The sequence below is a fragment of the Tripterygium wilfordii genome, chromosome 17 (assembly GCF_013401445.1).
Source record: "Tripterygium wilfordii isolate XIE 37 chromosome 17, ASM1340144v1, whole genome shotgun sequence".
In the NCBI taxonomy this organism is placed as follows: domain Eukaryota; kingdom Viridiplantae; phylum Streptophyta; class Magnoliopsida; order Celastrales; family Celastraceae; genus Tripterygium; species Tripterygium wilfordii.
The window spans coordinates 13,470,283-13,484,790 of NC_052248.1; the positions used below are offsets into that span (position 1 = coordinate 13,470,283).

Below are 14,508 nucleotides of genomic sequence, written 5' to 3' on the forward strand. Positions count from 1 at the left end.
CATCTTAGCGCAACTCCATCCAAACGCGGCCTTGGTCAATACTGCTCATGGAATAATAGCAAGGCAGTAACAACTAACCACCAACAAACCAAGTCAACAATCAATAATTTCCTTCATTATTCGCCTATCAAACATTTCTATTAGCGTTCGATGTTGATCAACCAACTCTCGCAGATTCGGCGGTGACCTCTGAAGAAAAGTACCCTCTTTTCAGATATAGAAGATTTACAGATTCCATTTTTGTTTTGAGTTCGTTCTTCAGAAATCTTGAATACCCAAGAATCATACCTACCAACCACAAAAACCCAAGTATTTGATTCTGGTATTTAGTCGGTCTTTCTCTCTTCTGGGTCCAAGATATGCAGAAAGGGATCAAACCCATCAAGGAGTAGCCTTAAAATTTTGGATCATTTGTTCTTTCTCTTCTTGGGAGTGTTGTATTAATGGAGATGCAGAGCATTGAATGTGTGCCATCCACGGATGGGATGGATGAAGATGAGATCCATCTCCACCATACCCAGTTCCCGTCAGTACCGGTTTTAAAGCCTCTCGGCAATATACTGTCGCCCGGAATTCATTCTGGCACCACCAGTGTCCACGAGCTTCTCGAATGCCCCGTTTGTACCAATTCTATGTACCCGCCGATTCATCAGGTCCGCCCATCACAATTGGGTTAATTCTTTTGCTCATTTATTTGTATTTCAAATTTGTTTGTTTGATGCCTGAGATTGATGTGTATTCTTTTCATTTAGGGTTGGCCTTCGGAATTTTATGTCGGAATCCTGGTCTGGATTTTGTCTTAGATCTGTCTATCTAACAGATGGCATGATGTCTATATGTGGTTGATTTGAGTTTGATTCATGAAGAATAGATTGATAAGCATTATGCAGTTAGGGGTCGCAGTTTTGCCAAGACTTTGGATTGACAATGAATGTGTAATGAAGTGATGGCTTTTTTTAATATCTATGGTGTTGCAATCACTAAAGAATATGTAGTAAGATTTTCTATGGAGTCATGAAAGAATATTCGCTTTCTTCCCTTCTTCTTCGCTCCTTCGCCACTCAGAATTATTGCCCTAGTGGGTAAGTTTGGAACCATATGCCTCATTAATCCCTGGCTATTCAGGATCTCTTCAGATGATTATTTTGAAATTTTCCTTTGTAGTGAGTGGTTTGCTGTTTTGATCAAATTTGGCGTGAGTTTGGAATTTGTCTCCCTCTAGAATATGAGGAACTAAAGCTATGTTGGATAACTTGATGGACTGAGGTTCAATAAAATTTTGATTGTGGGCTTTTTGGTGGAAGTACATATTCGGTGGTTGAAGTTTTGAGTAGGAATTTCAATATGCTAGCATTCGATGCCAATAAGGTGGCTGAGAAAGGGTTGCTACTGAATTTCCGGGCAGCTGGTACTGAGGAGGTGGCCAAACGGTAGATTCAAATTTGTTGACTGACTCATTATGATAGATTGGGAAGCCCTTGAGATTGGAATATGGTGATCAAAGGTAAGTTATGGGGATTTTCCAGAAGTGCCAAAATGATATGAGGTTTGGCCTTTTATGGAAATTTGATAATGGAAGGAGATGTAGTTTAAGATGTCTAATACTGAATATCTAAGTTTTGATGGGACAGGATTTAACACTTGTCTTGATTTTATTGTCACAAAATTGAATATGAAGGAGAACAAACAATAGCTTCGAGGCATTCACGATGGAGTCTTTTAGCCGTCCTATTTAAGATCCCATAGGCATCTTAAAATCCTAGAGAGTTCTCCGTAGTCAATTTTAATTCTTTTCAAAAGATCATCATCATCATCATCAAAAGATGTCACAGAAAAATATTTGGCATGTGCTCCTTGTTGTGTGTGTGTGTTCCTGCTATTTGGTGATAGGACAACTTCCTAATCGGCATACAGAGAAAATAGGGAGTAAGGTATTCCTTTTATATTGAACTTTAATAAGAATAATTTATTTGCATTTTTATTCCTAAAAGGTAAATGGTCAAGAAGTTTAATAACATTACTGTGAAATGGTGGTGTTTGTTTACGTATTCTGTGACAGAAGCTTTCTGAGGTTTCCTTTAATACAATAGTCTATTGCTTAACAACAAACTGTTCACTCTCATTTGTCTTATCCTATGAGAACTTTGATTTCTGCTAATCTAAAAGTTTTCACTTGCAAGCAACTCGTAACATTTTTTATTTGAAAGTTCAATAAAATGAGTACCCAAGATACGAGCCGCAGATAGATGTTACGGCTATTGCCTAGACCCTGTATACAATCCATGAGGTCGGTCATATTGAAGAGGGCGTAAACATGGCTATGTTTTTATGTGAGCAAAGTGGTAATTAAAAACATTGTGAGTATCTTTCTGTATGCAAGCTTTTAAAAGAATAAGTGTAGGAAGTTCTTATTTCTTGTTTTGGGAAGGGCTTTTAAAAATTCAGTTATCAAGAGATACCTGTTTATGGGTTGTTGAAAATGGTTTCAGTTCAAGAACTGAAGTGCAAGAAATAAATTGAAGGGTTTGCACTTGGAAATTTCTTGCATGAGGTCTTTACTCTTTCAGGTCGAAACATACGAGTACGGGTAAATATACTCAGTTGGTTAGCACAGGCCTTTTTTTACGTGAACATTGTCTCCGAACATAATATTCATTTCATAAAATAGGGGATGGAAAACCAACATATTGTTGAAGATGTCAATGTGCTTAATAGATTGAGTATTGATATCGGTTGAGTTTGATGTTGCTTATTTTGCTATCCATCTAGTTTGGTTTATTATTCTTTTTCCCTTCTTCTGTTCATTTTTGCTTATATGTTACACAGTTTTTCTTGTGAAAAGAAATTGGAATTCAGGAAAAATCAGCAACATCAAACAGTTTCTCTGGCAAAAAATCTCACTTATTGGGAGCAGCCTCAAAATCTTATTCCTGGATTTTATAACCTACAGATGCTAGCTTTGTTAGTTTTCTAATATAATTGCTGTAAGATATTGGCTGATGCCATAATTAAATTGTTGTTTTCTGCAGTGCCATAATGGACATACGCTCTGTTCAACCTGTAAAGCACGGGTGCATAACAGGTGCCCTACCTGTAGGCAGGAGCTTGGAGATATAAGATGTCTAGCATTGGAAAAGGTGGCTGAATCACTTGAACTGCCTTGCAAGTACATGTCGCTCGGATGCCCTGAGATCTTTCCTTACTACAGTAAACTCAAACACGAGTCCTTGTGTAACTTCAGGCCATACAACTGTCCATATGCTGGATCAGAATGTTCTGCTGTTGGGGATATCCCGTTTCTTGTTGCTCATTTGAGGGACGATCATAAGGTGGACATGCATTTGGGATGCACTTTTAACCATCGTTACGTCAAGTCCAATCCTCGCGAAGTGGAAAATGCTACATGGATGTTAACTGTAAGTGTGATCATCCTTTTAAATGTATTATGTTATGGAATTTTGTTTGTTTAGACGCAGAAGCGTATAGAATTGAATTGATAACTGCGATTATGTGCATTTACTGGGGTCGAGACCCTTCCTAAAATGTATAGAATCAATCAAACGTGGTGATGTGAATGGTAAGTAATTGGGACCTGGTTGCATGTTTATTATGGTCAGGTGTTTCACTGCTTTGGTCAATACTTCTGTCTCCATTTTGAGGCTTTCCAGCTCGGGACGGCTCCTGTTTATATGGCATTCCTCCGTTTCATGGGTGATGAGATAGACGCCCGAAACTACAGCTACAGTCTGGAGGTGGGAGGGAATGGCCGGAAACTGATTTGGGAAGGCACTCCAAGAAGCGTAAGAGATAGCCACCGAAAGGTTAGAGACAGCCATGACGGCCTCATCATACAGCGTAACATGGCCCTCTTCTTCTCCGGAGGGGATAGGAAAGAGTTGAAACTACGGGTTACAGGTCGGATATGGAAAGAACAGCAAAATCCAGAGGGCGGGGCGTGCATACCCAACCTTAGTAGCTAGGGCCTCTCTCACTCCCTTCTCTCTCGCCCTCTCCGATGTGTGTGTGTACTTGCTGAATTTCTTGTTGTGGTAATTGTAGATGCAGATAATTGAGAATCCTTGTACTCACTCTTATTGAACTGGAGGCTTAACCTTTTATAAGTTGTCAATAAAGCTTCCTTTCTAATTTGCCAAAAGTTGGCTTCCTGGCATTGCAATGAAGTTTCAGATATACAGCCTCAGCCTGAATGCAATGCAAATGTTAAAAAAAAGTTCTTTGCCAATATTGTACTTGAAACCTTGGAAGCCCTTGTATCATGGATTGAAAGTGCTAGAGATGGAAGAAGACTGCATTGAGATGGGATGGATTGGGGGTGGAAAATGGATCTGTCCATGTGTATGTCGCTCAAAGAGCCTCTTGGCCACACCCCATCAAGGGCTGGGCTTTCAAATGTGTTGAGTAGTCTAATGGGCCGGACTGGGCTTATAATATTCACTGAGACTCAACATAGGCCTAACTCCAGGGCCCAATATGAACCGCCCATAGGCCCATAGCAAATCCTAATTCAAATGGGGAAGGGTATTTTGGTAAGGCACGAACCATTTTTCTTTTCCCGGTTCGTTCGCCAATCTCTTCGTCACACTCGAAACAACTCGCGCTATCTCTCTCTCTGACCAACTCTCCTTCCAAACAAAAGCTTTCTATTCAGGAAGAGCGAGCGAATTGCTCAATCGGAGATCCAACGATGGAGAATTTGATATCCTTGGTGAACAAGATACAGAGGGCGTGTACAGCGCTCGGCGATCACGGCGAAGAGAGCGCTTTGCCCACCCTCTGGGACTCCTTGCCCGCCATTGCCGTCGTCGGAGGCCAGGTATGATCTCTTCATCTCTCGATTTCAATCCCCGAGCTACTCGTTTTCTTCTGTTTTGTTGATTTTGGATGTAACCTTTCGCCATGTTTATCAATCTTGATCGGATTTTCTTCTATCCCAAGTTTTCTTCACCGATGTTTCTATATTTGCTCATGTAGATCCGAACGAAGAGTTTTTCATAGTGTGTATGGTGACGCCATATTTATTTTTGGTTGTTTTGTATTTCTGGTTTGTTTCTCGGCTTCAACTCCATGTGCCTCTCGCAGATTCAGTTAACATATTCTTTGTAATTTTGTATTCGTAATATCGTCTCTTGAATTCGTTTTTGGATGATTTTTTTTTATTATAGAGCACGTTATCCATTTGCGGATTGTTGGACAAAGTCCCACATCGGTTAAAAACAGTAACAATATTCAGTTTATAAGGGGCAAGCCTTCCTCCCCTTAATAGGCCTTTTAGGGGGAGGGCCAAGGGCCCAACTTTACAAGACGGATTTCTAGATCATATTTTGTAAATTCAACACGGAGATCATTTGTGGAGTCAACCTCTGGTAATCCATGGATTTTGTTGATATTTCCATTATTTTCTGCTTATTTTCCAATAATTCCGGTAGTTTGAAGGTCTTCCGTCTAAAACTGATAGACGTTATTGTCATCCTTTTCGCTGCAATGGATTTGCTACTTTACTTATTCCCTTCTCATCTTCCAAATCTCATTTGGAAAGAACCCCAGAGGTTCTTAATTTTGTTTGGTATTTATTTATTTTTTATTTACTATGTATTTATTTGAAGAATTTTACGTCAAGCTGAATATAAAAAATCTAACTAGTGACTGAACATACGAGGTTTGAACCTAATGACATCTTATCTATTTATAATAGAGGGATAGAGCGCGACGTCATTGCTTTCGTCCCATTTTTCTTCAAGACTGTATGTGAAAATCAGGAAAGAGAAACAAAGGAAGCTATTCATTCAAATGAACTCAGCCACTAAGGGGTCTGGCAGTAACTCTCTTGTCAAATAGATGGTTTGGTCATGTTGGTTACCTGCCTTCTATTGATTCTAGAGATGAACTATTGTTTGGAATTGAGTTATTGATCACTAGTTAGTGTTATTTGTGTATCACAATGTGGGGATTCTTAAAGCAGTTTGGTTGAAAGGAAAGGCCTCCTTTCTTTCATCGCAAAAGCAGGACTGAAGTGATTACGAGGACCACGTTAGGGCTGATTTTGCTGAAAGAAATGATGGTATTGATGCATAAGATTGAACATTTGGGAAGTCAGCTTTCGCTTACGCCTGGTGGTCCACTATATGTTTATGTTGTATTAGTGACTCTTTATATATTCTGAGGAAGTTTTTACTTTTTCATCTCATGTTTTAATGGTTCAGAGCTCTGGAAAATCCTCGGTGCTGGAGAGCATAGTTGGAAAGGATTTTTTACCTCGTGGAGCAGGTAACATATGCAGACTTTTTTCCTTTCTTCCATTATAACAAATTTTTGCTTGTGAGTTGTGGACTTGTTTGCTGACTTGTATGTTCCTTGAGACATGATATATGATACCAAGACATTCCATACAGGGATTGTTACACGGCGTCCACTTGTCTTGCAGCTTCATAGGATTGATGAAGGTAGAGAATACGCGGAATTCATGCATCTTCCCAAAAAGAAGTTTACTGATTTCGGTATATTTCTTTTTCTAAATGAATCTCTCCTCTCTTCTATTAATATTCAATTTCATAACCATCTCTTATTTATTTAATTTCAGCTATTTTTTCAGTTCAGGGGCACTGCTAATTCGTGGACTGATTCCCTTGAATCTGTTTGTGATGCTTTATTCTGCTTGCTTAGTTTCTCTTACCATGTTTTCTCTTTCCACCTTCAATATTTTGTGGTGTAGCCGCTGTAAGGAAGGAGATATCTGATGAGACTGATCGAGAGACGGGCCGCTCCAAGCAAATCTCAAGTGTTCCCATTCATCTCAGCATTTTTTCCCCCAATGGTGAGTAGGGATGTCAATTATATTATTTCACTCCTTACTGCAAATGTTGTATTAACTGTGCATTTATGTGAGAGGAAGAATTTTGAACCATCCTTCCACTGTGGTTGATTTGAAGAGAAGGGTTAGAGAAGTCTTAGGTAGTTTTTATAAGAATTAAAACAGCATGCATATATTGTTCTTAGCTGAGTTCGCCCCTCAGAACTTGGTTTTATTTGGAGTAGCTTCGTTTTATATTTGTTTGATGTTTTGTTCAAGTTTTTAAGATGCTATCATTGACACCCACCCCACCCCCCTCTTTTCTTTTTTTCTTGCATTTTTCTTGTGTGTAACAACCATTGAGGTGTTCTCTTGTGTTTTTTTTTTTTCACTCTGGCAGTGGTGAACTTGACACTAGTTGATCTTCCCGGGCTTACAAAAGTAGCCGTTGGTGGGTTAAACCGTTCTAAGCTTGGATTATTGTTTTGTTGCTTCAGTCTTTAAATGTTACATTGACTGTTGGCCCTCATTTGGTTATTCTAGAGGGTCAACATGAAAGCATTGTACAAGACATTGAAAATATGGTTCGGTCATTCATTGAAAAGGTACCTTTCACAACTTTTAGAGCCTATTAATGATTGGATGTAACATCTAGTTTGATTGTTTCAGGGAGACCAGAACTTGAAATTTTTTCCATCTAATTGTTATATTAATTTTTTGGTGCTAGCTTTGACTCCATCCTTGAGATGTGCATTTAGTCAAGCTATTATGACTTTTTCATCTTCTCCCTTTTATGTATGCTCCTTGTTACAGCCAAACTGCATTATTCTGGCAATTTCCCCTGCGAATCAAGATCTTGCTACCTCTGATGCTATTAAGATATCTCGTGAAGTTGATCCTAAAGGTGAGATTTGTGAAAAATTATTTTTGGACCATGTTGTGCATCCAATTATTTGTCAGTTAAAAACGAAAAAAAAAAAAAAAAGACTGTAAATAGCATTTGAGCGTTGTGCTGCATTTTTTAAAAATAGGAGTAGTTTTCATTTTAAATTTATATTGGTGCAGCGGTGTCGCATTCAGTGACGTTAAAAATATGCCAAATGTCTGTTTTGTTTTTTACTTTTTTAGTAGTGAGTTGCGATTGTTTCACATTTCTTATATTGAGAAGCTCTATTCTGATACTGGTTTGAGCATACCTATTACTAGTCAAGTGATTTTGTGAAACTTCAATATTGATCTGTTGGCTGGCCTTTCTTTTTCTTTTGAAATCTATTTGACAAGATAATGTTTGCTATTGGCCTATTGCTGTAGGTAGCTATATATTTTCCCTTTACAAATATTGATCTTTAATTTGTATTTTCATCAACTTCCAGGGGAAAGGACATTTGGAGTCTTGACAAAGATTGATCTCATGGACCAGGGTACTAATGCGGTTGATGTAAGTTAATCTCCAAATGGAATACTCTTGTACATAGCATGAATTTCTTCCTAATATAATATGTTTTTCAGATTCTGGAAGGAAAGTCATATAAACTACAATATCCTTGGATTGGTGTTGTAAATCGGTCTCAAGCAGATATTAACAAAAGTGTTGATATGATTGCTGCTCGGCGTAGGGAGCGGGAGTATTTTTCTAATAGCCCAGAGTATAAGCATCTTGCTCAGAAGATGGGCTCTGAGCATTTGGGAAAGATGATGTCTAAGGTAAGCTGGCGTTTAATGCACAAACTTGCATTATGATTGTGGACCTATTGAGGTATTGTGAACAACTTTGTTGTTATTTTTCAGTTAGACTATTGGAAATTTCAGGATTGAGTTAGTTTTATAGTTTTCCATTTATTTTATTTTATGATAACAACTCTAAGCTAGATATCTTTCTGTTTTTCTTTTATGTTAATTTTTGCGCTTGGAGCTGATATGTTTTAATTTTCAGCACTTGGAACGTGTCATCAAGTCACGAATCCCTGGCCTTCAATCTCTCATTGCCAAAACCATCACTGAACTGGAGACAGAATTAAGCCGTCTTGGGAAGCCTATTGCCACTGATGCTGGTGTAAGTATGGAATTGTTGTACTGCTTTCAATTTTCCTCTTCAGAGCTTATTGTTTGGCTACAAACATTTTGAATGAAGTAAGGTTTTCTTGCAGCATGGAGCATTGACATTTTTACCTTTTTGAATGCACAGGGGAAGTTGTACATGGTAATGGAAATTTGTCGTTCATTTGATCAAATATTCAAAGAGCATCTTGATGGCGCGTATGTCTTCTGATACTATAATTCATTTTCAAATAATCGAGTAGGGATTTTCTTTTTGTCATTTTGTGTCAGTTTCGAAATTTAACTCTGGATTTGTGAGAATATGTCTGCAGACGTTCTGGTGGCGATAAAATCTATGGTGTGTTTGACAATCAATTTCCTGCTGCTCTAAAGAGGTTGCAATTTGACAAACATCTTTCAATGGATAATGTGCGAAAGCTAATCACTGAAGCTGATGGATATCAACCACATCTAATAGCTCCTGAACAAGGGTATCGCCGTCTTATTGAATCTCGTTTGGTCAGTATAAGAGGTCCTGCTGAGGCAGCTGTTGATGCGGTATGCTTAATGATTTAGAACAATCATTCCCGACATTTATGCCATCTTAGAATTACACCTGAGATAGTGGTTTGTCTTATAACTAGCTAAATGGGTCCTAATGAATAACTATTTGGCCGACTTTACTCTGATTGTGCTTAGGTTGCTCATTTTCAAAGGGGAAAAAGTTCCTTTATGAATGAATTTTGGCTTGTTTATATCTTCCTCAATGCGATATCTACTGGAAGTATGAAACCTATGCGTGCGTAAGCATGTGCTCAAGCATAGTTGTGTCTTTGCTTGTGAGTTTCGCATCATCAGCAGGTCCTCTTTAAGAGGAATGCCTTTCCCTTTTAAAACTGCTATCTTGTCAAACTTTCATAGACCTTAAAAATATATTTTTAATTTTTATGCGGGGATGGGGATTTGAACCCCTGCTCTTAGACAGGTTGGTCAGGTGCTTGATCACTTCTTTTATTATTATTATTGTAAAGGATCTTGACAGCTTCACCAGTGGGGCTCCCCAAAAGTAAATCTTTTCATGTTCAGTTTCTTTCTAAAGTGATCTATCTATAATGCTTCTCCTCTAAACCTATTGCTTGCCGTAGAAGCATGCAACCAACTAAATGATGTTGTTGATTTATTTTATAGAGGATATAACCATGAGTGTTTTCTCTGAATCTTTTTCAACATGCTATTTTTTTTACTATATACGTATTTCATTATGAACTGCAAACCAGTTTGATTGACAGCCTTTTGTTTCTATTCTCAGGTTCATGCTATACTAAAGGAGCTAGTTCAGAGGGCTATTGGTGCAACCATGGCAAGTCCCTGGAAATTTTAATATCACTATCTCCATTTTTTTTTCGTCTTTTTCGGTATCATTTTGCCGTTTAAAATTTTAAATATAGATAACCTTATAAATCTCACAAAGAAGCATCGCATAGCTTTTAGGCACTAACTAATAAGTTTAGTCATTTTTGTCAGACTCGTCACTTTCTATAAGCTTCATCCAAGCATCCATGTACAAGACACTAACATTTTAAAACTAATAATTAGTACTTTTGAGTATATAATGGTGACCGAAGACACAAACCTTGTTTTTCCATAAATGTTGACTGCCAACCTTACTAATTACCCAACTATTATGTTATATTGCTCCTTTAAACTTCTTAAAGTATTTCAAAGTAAAAGCCTGTTCTATTGCGTTCAGGAACTCAAACAGTATCCCACTCTCCGAGTGGAAGTTAGCACTGCGGCCATTGAATCACTGGAGAGGATGAAAGAAGAAAGCAAGAAAGCAAGTTTACAACTAGTTGATATGGAATGCGGTTATCTGACAGTAGAGTTTTTCAGAAAGCTTCCTCAAGATATAGAGAAGGGTGGAAATCCCACGCATTCCATTTTTGATAGATATAACGATTCATACCTTCGTCGAGTTGGTAAGTAGCCTCGACATGCATTAAACAAAATTTAAGGGACTTCTGAAAAGTTCTCTCTTACATTATAGGTCTCTTTTCTTTTGTTTTATCTTCAAAAATAGGAAGTACCGTCCTGTCATATGTCAACATGGTTTGTTCGTCTTTAAGAAACTCCATTCCAAAGTCCATTGTCTACTGTCAAGTGCGCGAGGCCAAACGCAGCTTACTCGACTTTTTTTTCACCGAGTTGGGCAAGAAGGAGGTGAGAATAATCCCTCACTTTCCTATTTTATCCAATCCACAGACAGAGAGATGGGTTTTAATAAATTTGTGTCCATATTGTCTTTGCAGTCAAAGCAGTTGGCTACATTGTTAGATGAAGATCCAGCAGTCATGCAGCGTCGCACATCCATTGGAAAGAGACTGGAGTTGTACAGGCAGGCTCAAGCGGAGATAGACGCAGTTGCCTGGTCCAAGTAGATAGAAAAGCCTTACAGCAATAGCTATATTCTTCTTAGATTGGTTAATATTCTTTGGCCGGATAGCTTTTTGCCACTGCTGATGATAGGCTTAATCATCGGGTGCCCTTTTGGTAATGATTGATTCTTGTACCACAGATTTGGTAATATTGTTTTTTCACACTTAATAAAATGCTATGCTTTTATGCAAACATAGATTGTGTATATCAAATTTCCATCAGAATTCTTATATTGGTGAAGCGAGAGATGAGTGTATATATTGCAAGAAACAAGGTGATTCCCAATTAAGAAATTTTTTTCCAACTTGCTTGTCCACTCCAAATGGTTTTTTTCCTCTTTGGTATCTTGTTGAAACTATAAGAACCCCACTAGAGACGGTCCAAGATGGCCATCCACAATTCCTATAGTATGATTCTTAGATTATATATGCTCAGACAGCTAAGATGGAGCAAGATTGTCTTTTCGGTCTATATATTTTATCTAACTGGGCACCGGGTCAAACCTGATGATCCAAGACCTGATAATCCGAAGTATTTTTAACAAAATTGTCGATTGAGTCATGGATCTCTTAAAATTTATCGGGCTGGCCAGCTGGGGCCGACCCCGCCTGATGTACACCGGTATTATGGTAATAAATCAAGTTCGGCCTCAACCCACAGAAGTCCACATATATTTGCATTTCAAGTCCACTAAAAGAATGAGGTCCGCCCATTGAAATATGAAGGCCCATTTAGCTAGACCTTGACCAAGCCCATTTGAGACGACGGTTTTAAATCTTTTTGATTTGTTTAGAGAAAAGTCAAAACCCTACAAATTTAGAACACTCTTAACTAAAATGAGGTGTTTTTCCGATAATTTGGCCTGCGAATTCTCCACGAAAAATTCTAACTGGCAATGCGAGAAACAGAAAGATAGATCTTCTCCCTCTGTATATATACATTGGGAGGAACATCTGTTTCTTTGCATTCCAGAAGGAACGAACATAGAGAAAAGAGAAGGAAAAGAAAGAAGAGATTGAGAGAATTTGTCTCTGCTTTTTACTTTACTTTTGATTTGCTTAGATTATATCACCCAACATTCGATATATAATTCTGGGTTTACGTTATCCAGGATGGAATGGTCTGCAGCATCTGCTACCAAAGCTTATTTTGATACCCTTAAACTGGTATGCCCTTTTAGTTCCTCGACTTTTTTTTCTGCTTCTCTCTTGTTGAAGAAATTATGTTGAATTTTTTTATATTGAGCTTTTGACAGCTGATTCCACTCGCATTTTATATGAAGAAGAATGAAATGAGAACTCAGAGCTGTAATGGAAACCCTTGTAATTCTATGATCATTTCCTGCACGTAGGTTTGTATTCCAAAACAATTGAAATCAATAAACTTTGGCTGTCTGCTTTAATTGTGGAGAAGAACAAAAAAGAATAAAGAATGAAAATTGCAATGTAATGGCTCCCTTATGAACAGCAACTTCCCATATGAGCAGGAATTAATTTTTTTGTTATTTGCCAGAAACACAATAATACTCAATTGTTCCATGTTGGTGGTGGCTTTTATGATGCTAACCCAACATATACAGAGTACTAGTAGGATCATAACTCATGGTTGATTCATTTTATAGCCATTCGGCTTCTTTGAAGTCCAAGTAGTGCATTTTTTGCTGCTTAAACATGCTACTAATTATAATACATTTTTCAGGACATGATTTCAATATACAGTGACTGATTCTTACGTTGTATTTTTATATACAGTGTGAAAATCACAGAAGAAGATCTAATTCATGGAAAACAAGAGAGCTTGGGAGCACTGAATTCCTATCAGCCTTAGCAGCAGGAATGAGAGCAAAGCTGATTGTAGAGGTAACACCTCGTGTGTCCCCATCGACCATAGCATTAGCAACCGCTGCACGACATACCGGTGGCAGGCTTGTGTGTATCCTCCCAGAGCCAGTTCTCCCTGAATCAAAGAAAATTGTTAAGGATATGGGTCTTAAAGATGCTATAGAATTCAAAACTGGAGACCCATCTGAGTTATTGCCAAGCTACCGGAACATTGATTTCTCTCTTGTTGATTGCAAGAATGACGAGTGCACACGGTTGCTAAAGTTGCTAGACGTGAATCCGCAAAGATCGATGGTAGTAGCCAACAACTTGGTGGGTGATAAGAAATGGTTGGAAGGCCATGTTAGAGAAAAGAAGGAAAAGATTGCAGTGAGGTCCATTAAGTACCCTATAGGGACAGGCATGGAGGTTACAATGATTAGTGGAACAAATGGGATTGAGAAGCAGAATCAAAGCCCCTCTCGAGGCAGTTCTTTGAGGAAAAACACCACAAAGAGCAACTGGGTTGTGAATGTTGATGAAAACGGCGAGGAACACATCTTCAGGGTGATCAACTCTACTTCAGAAATTAAACAGTGCAATAAAAATCAGCAGCCCCAAACTCAATCTTACCATCGACAGCAAAAACTTTGAGCTTCAGATGGTAAAACCGATTCAGGTGAACATCGAGGTTGCATCTTTCGTTTGATTCTGCAAACAGAGAACGCAGTAAGATCAAATCCCATCAAAATCACATATGAAGTTAGCGCAATATGAACTCTCTGATGCTATGGTATATTTGTTTTGATGGAATTCATTGTCGGCAATTATACCTCAAGGAAGCAAGAGCTGAAGTAGATTTCTGCTTATTTTGCTTACGTTGGAATGAGAATGTAACTCCGGCATATATAGAAACACTGCTTATAGTTATCTGCCACAGGAGAAATGAAGAGGTTATGATACTGATTATAGAGTATATCCGAAGCAGAGTCTATCCTCCATCAAAGTTTTGAAGAATGATCTAGCTTCAAAGACTTGCATTAGTTTTCAATGTATAGCTACTATGAAATTACACTGAGAAGATGGTGGAAGCAGTGGGTATGTGTGTTGAGTGTCTACTGGTTTGGTGATTATTAGGTTAAGTCAGGGTCTTCTAGATCATTTGGCCATGGGTATTTAGCCCTAGTTTTCCTGTGTTGGGTATCATATAACAAACTCGTTGATGATCGATCCATCGTGGATCTAATACTTCATATCTTTCCGATGTGGGACTTGTTATATGGGGTTTTAACAGTTATCATAGGCACCAAATACACATAGCGATGTTTGTTGCCATTATGGACTTCGTCACTATATACAAATGCATATTTCTCCTGATAATCAATTCTTGTCTCAAACTCATTGTGC

At 38.2% G+C, this 14,508-nt stretch overlaps 3 protein-coding genes across 5 annotated transcripts; all 3 read left to right on the top strand.

Annotated features, from left to right (window-relative positions):
• Window positions 1-16: 16 nt before the first annotated feature.
• LOC119982540 (E3 ubiquitin-protein ligase SINAT3-like) lies at window positions 17-4,201 on the top strand. 2 transcript variants are annotated; one of them, XM_038825985.1, is made up of 4 exons: window positions 512-653; window positions 753-1,931; window positions 3,030-3,416; window positions 3,618-4,201. In XM_038825985.1, the coding sequence occupies exons 2-4, from the start codon at window positions 1,824-1,826 to the stop codon at window positions 3,978-3,980; spliced, it is 858 nt and encodes a 285-aa protein (XP_038681913.1). In that variant the 5' UTR covers window positions 512-653; window positions 753-1,823; the 3' UTR covers window positions 3,981-4,201. The 2 variants fall into 2 exon arrangements, with proteins under 2 accessions (XP_038681912.1, XP_038681913.1); XM_038825984.1 differs by lacking the exon at window positions 753-1,931 and having other exon boundaries at window positions 17-653.
• Window positions 4,202-4,552: 351 nt separating this feature from the next.
• LOC119982539 (dynamin-related protein 1B-like) lies at window positions 4,553-11,473 on the top strand. 2 transcript variants are annotated; one of them, XM_038825982.1, is made up of 16 exons: window positions 4,553-4,834; window positions 6,222-6,285; window positions 6,411-6,515; window positions 6,731-6,832; window positions 7,209-7,259; window positions 7,352-7,413; window positions 7,622-7,712; window positions 8,182-8,246; window positions 8,318-8,512; window positions 8,742-8,861; window positions 8,994-9,064; window positions 9,178-9,403; window positions 10,155-10,205; window positions 10,596-10,824; window positions 10,926-11,065; window positions 11,155-11,473. In XM_038825982.1, exons 1-16 carry the CDS (start codon window positions 4,706-4,708, stop codon window positions 11,281-11,283), a joined length of 1,830 nt encoding a protein of 609 aa, XP_038681910.1. In that variant the 5' UTR covers window positions 4,553-4,705; the 3' UTR covers window positions 11,284-11,473. The 2 variants fall into 2 exon arrangements, with proteins under 2 accessions (XP_038681910.1, XP_038681911.1); XM_038825983.1 differs by lacking the exon at window positions 4,553-4,834 and having other exon boundaries at window positions 6,443-6,515.
• Window positions 11,474-12,105: 632 nt separating this feature from the next.
• LOC119982976 lies at window positions 12,106-14,481 on the top strand. The gene is made up of 2 exons (XM_038826602.1): window positions 12,106-12,447; window positions 13,033-14,481. The coding sequence occupies exons 1-2, from the start codon at window positions 12,394-12,396 to the stop codon at window positions 13,753-13,755; spliced, it is 777 nt and encodes a 258-aa protein (XP_038682530.1). The 5' UTR covers window positions 12,106-12,393; the 3' UTR covers window positions 13,756-14,481.
• Window positions 14,482-14,508: the final 27 nt, after the last annotated feature.

What these genes read in the sequence shown, in the direction of transcription:
- LOC119982540 (XM_038825984.1), top strand. Translation starts at nt 444, where the DNA reads ATGGAGATGCAGAGCATTGAATGTGTGCCATCCACGGATGGGATGGAT. An exon ending in TGTACCCGCCGATTCATCAG is followed by an intron (nt 654 to 3,029) that starts GTCCGCCCATCA and finishes TGTTTTCTGCAG; the next exon opens with TGCCATAATGGACATACGCT. An exon ending in ATGCTACATGGATGTTAACT is followed by an intron (nt 3,417 to 3,617) that starts GTAAGTGTGATC and finishes TATTATGGTCAG; the next exon opens with GTGTTTCACTGCTTTGGTCA.
- LOC119982539 (XM_038825982.1), top strand. Translation starts at nt 4,706, where the DNA reads ATGGAGAATTTGATATCCTTGGTGAACAAGATACAGAGGGCGTGTACA. An exon ending in TTCGGTCATTCATTGAAAAG is followed by an intron (nt 7,414 to 7,621) that starts GTACCTTTCACA and finishes TCCTTGTTACAG; the next exon opens with CCAAACTGCATTATTCTGGC. An exon ending in GGGCTATTGGTGCAACCATG is followed by an intron (nt 10,206 to 10,595) that starts GCAAGTCCCTGG and finishes TATTGCGTTCAG; the next exon opens with GAACTCAAACAGTATCCCAC.
- LOC119982976 (XM_038826602.1), top strand. Translation starts at nt 12,394, where the DNA reads ATGGAATGGTCTGCAGCATCTGCTACCAAAGCTTATTTTGATACCCTT. An exon ending in ATTTTGATACCCTTAAACTG is followed by an intron (nt 12,448 to 13,032) that starts GTATGCCCTTTT and finishes TTTTATATACAG; the next exon opens with TGTGAAAATCACAGAAGAAG.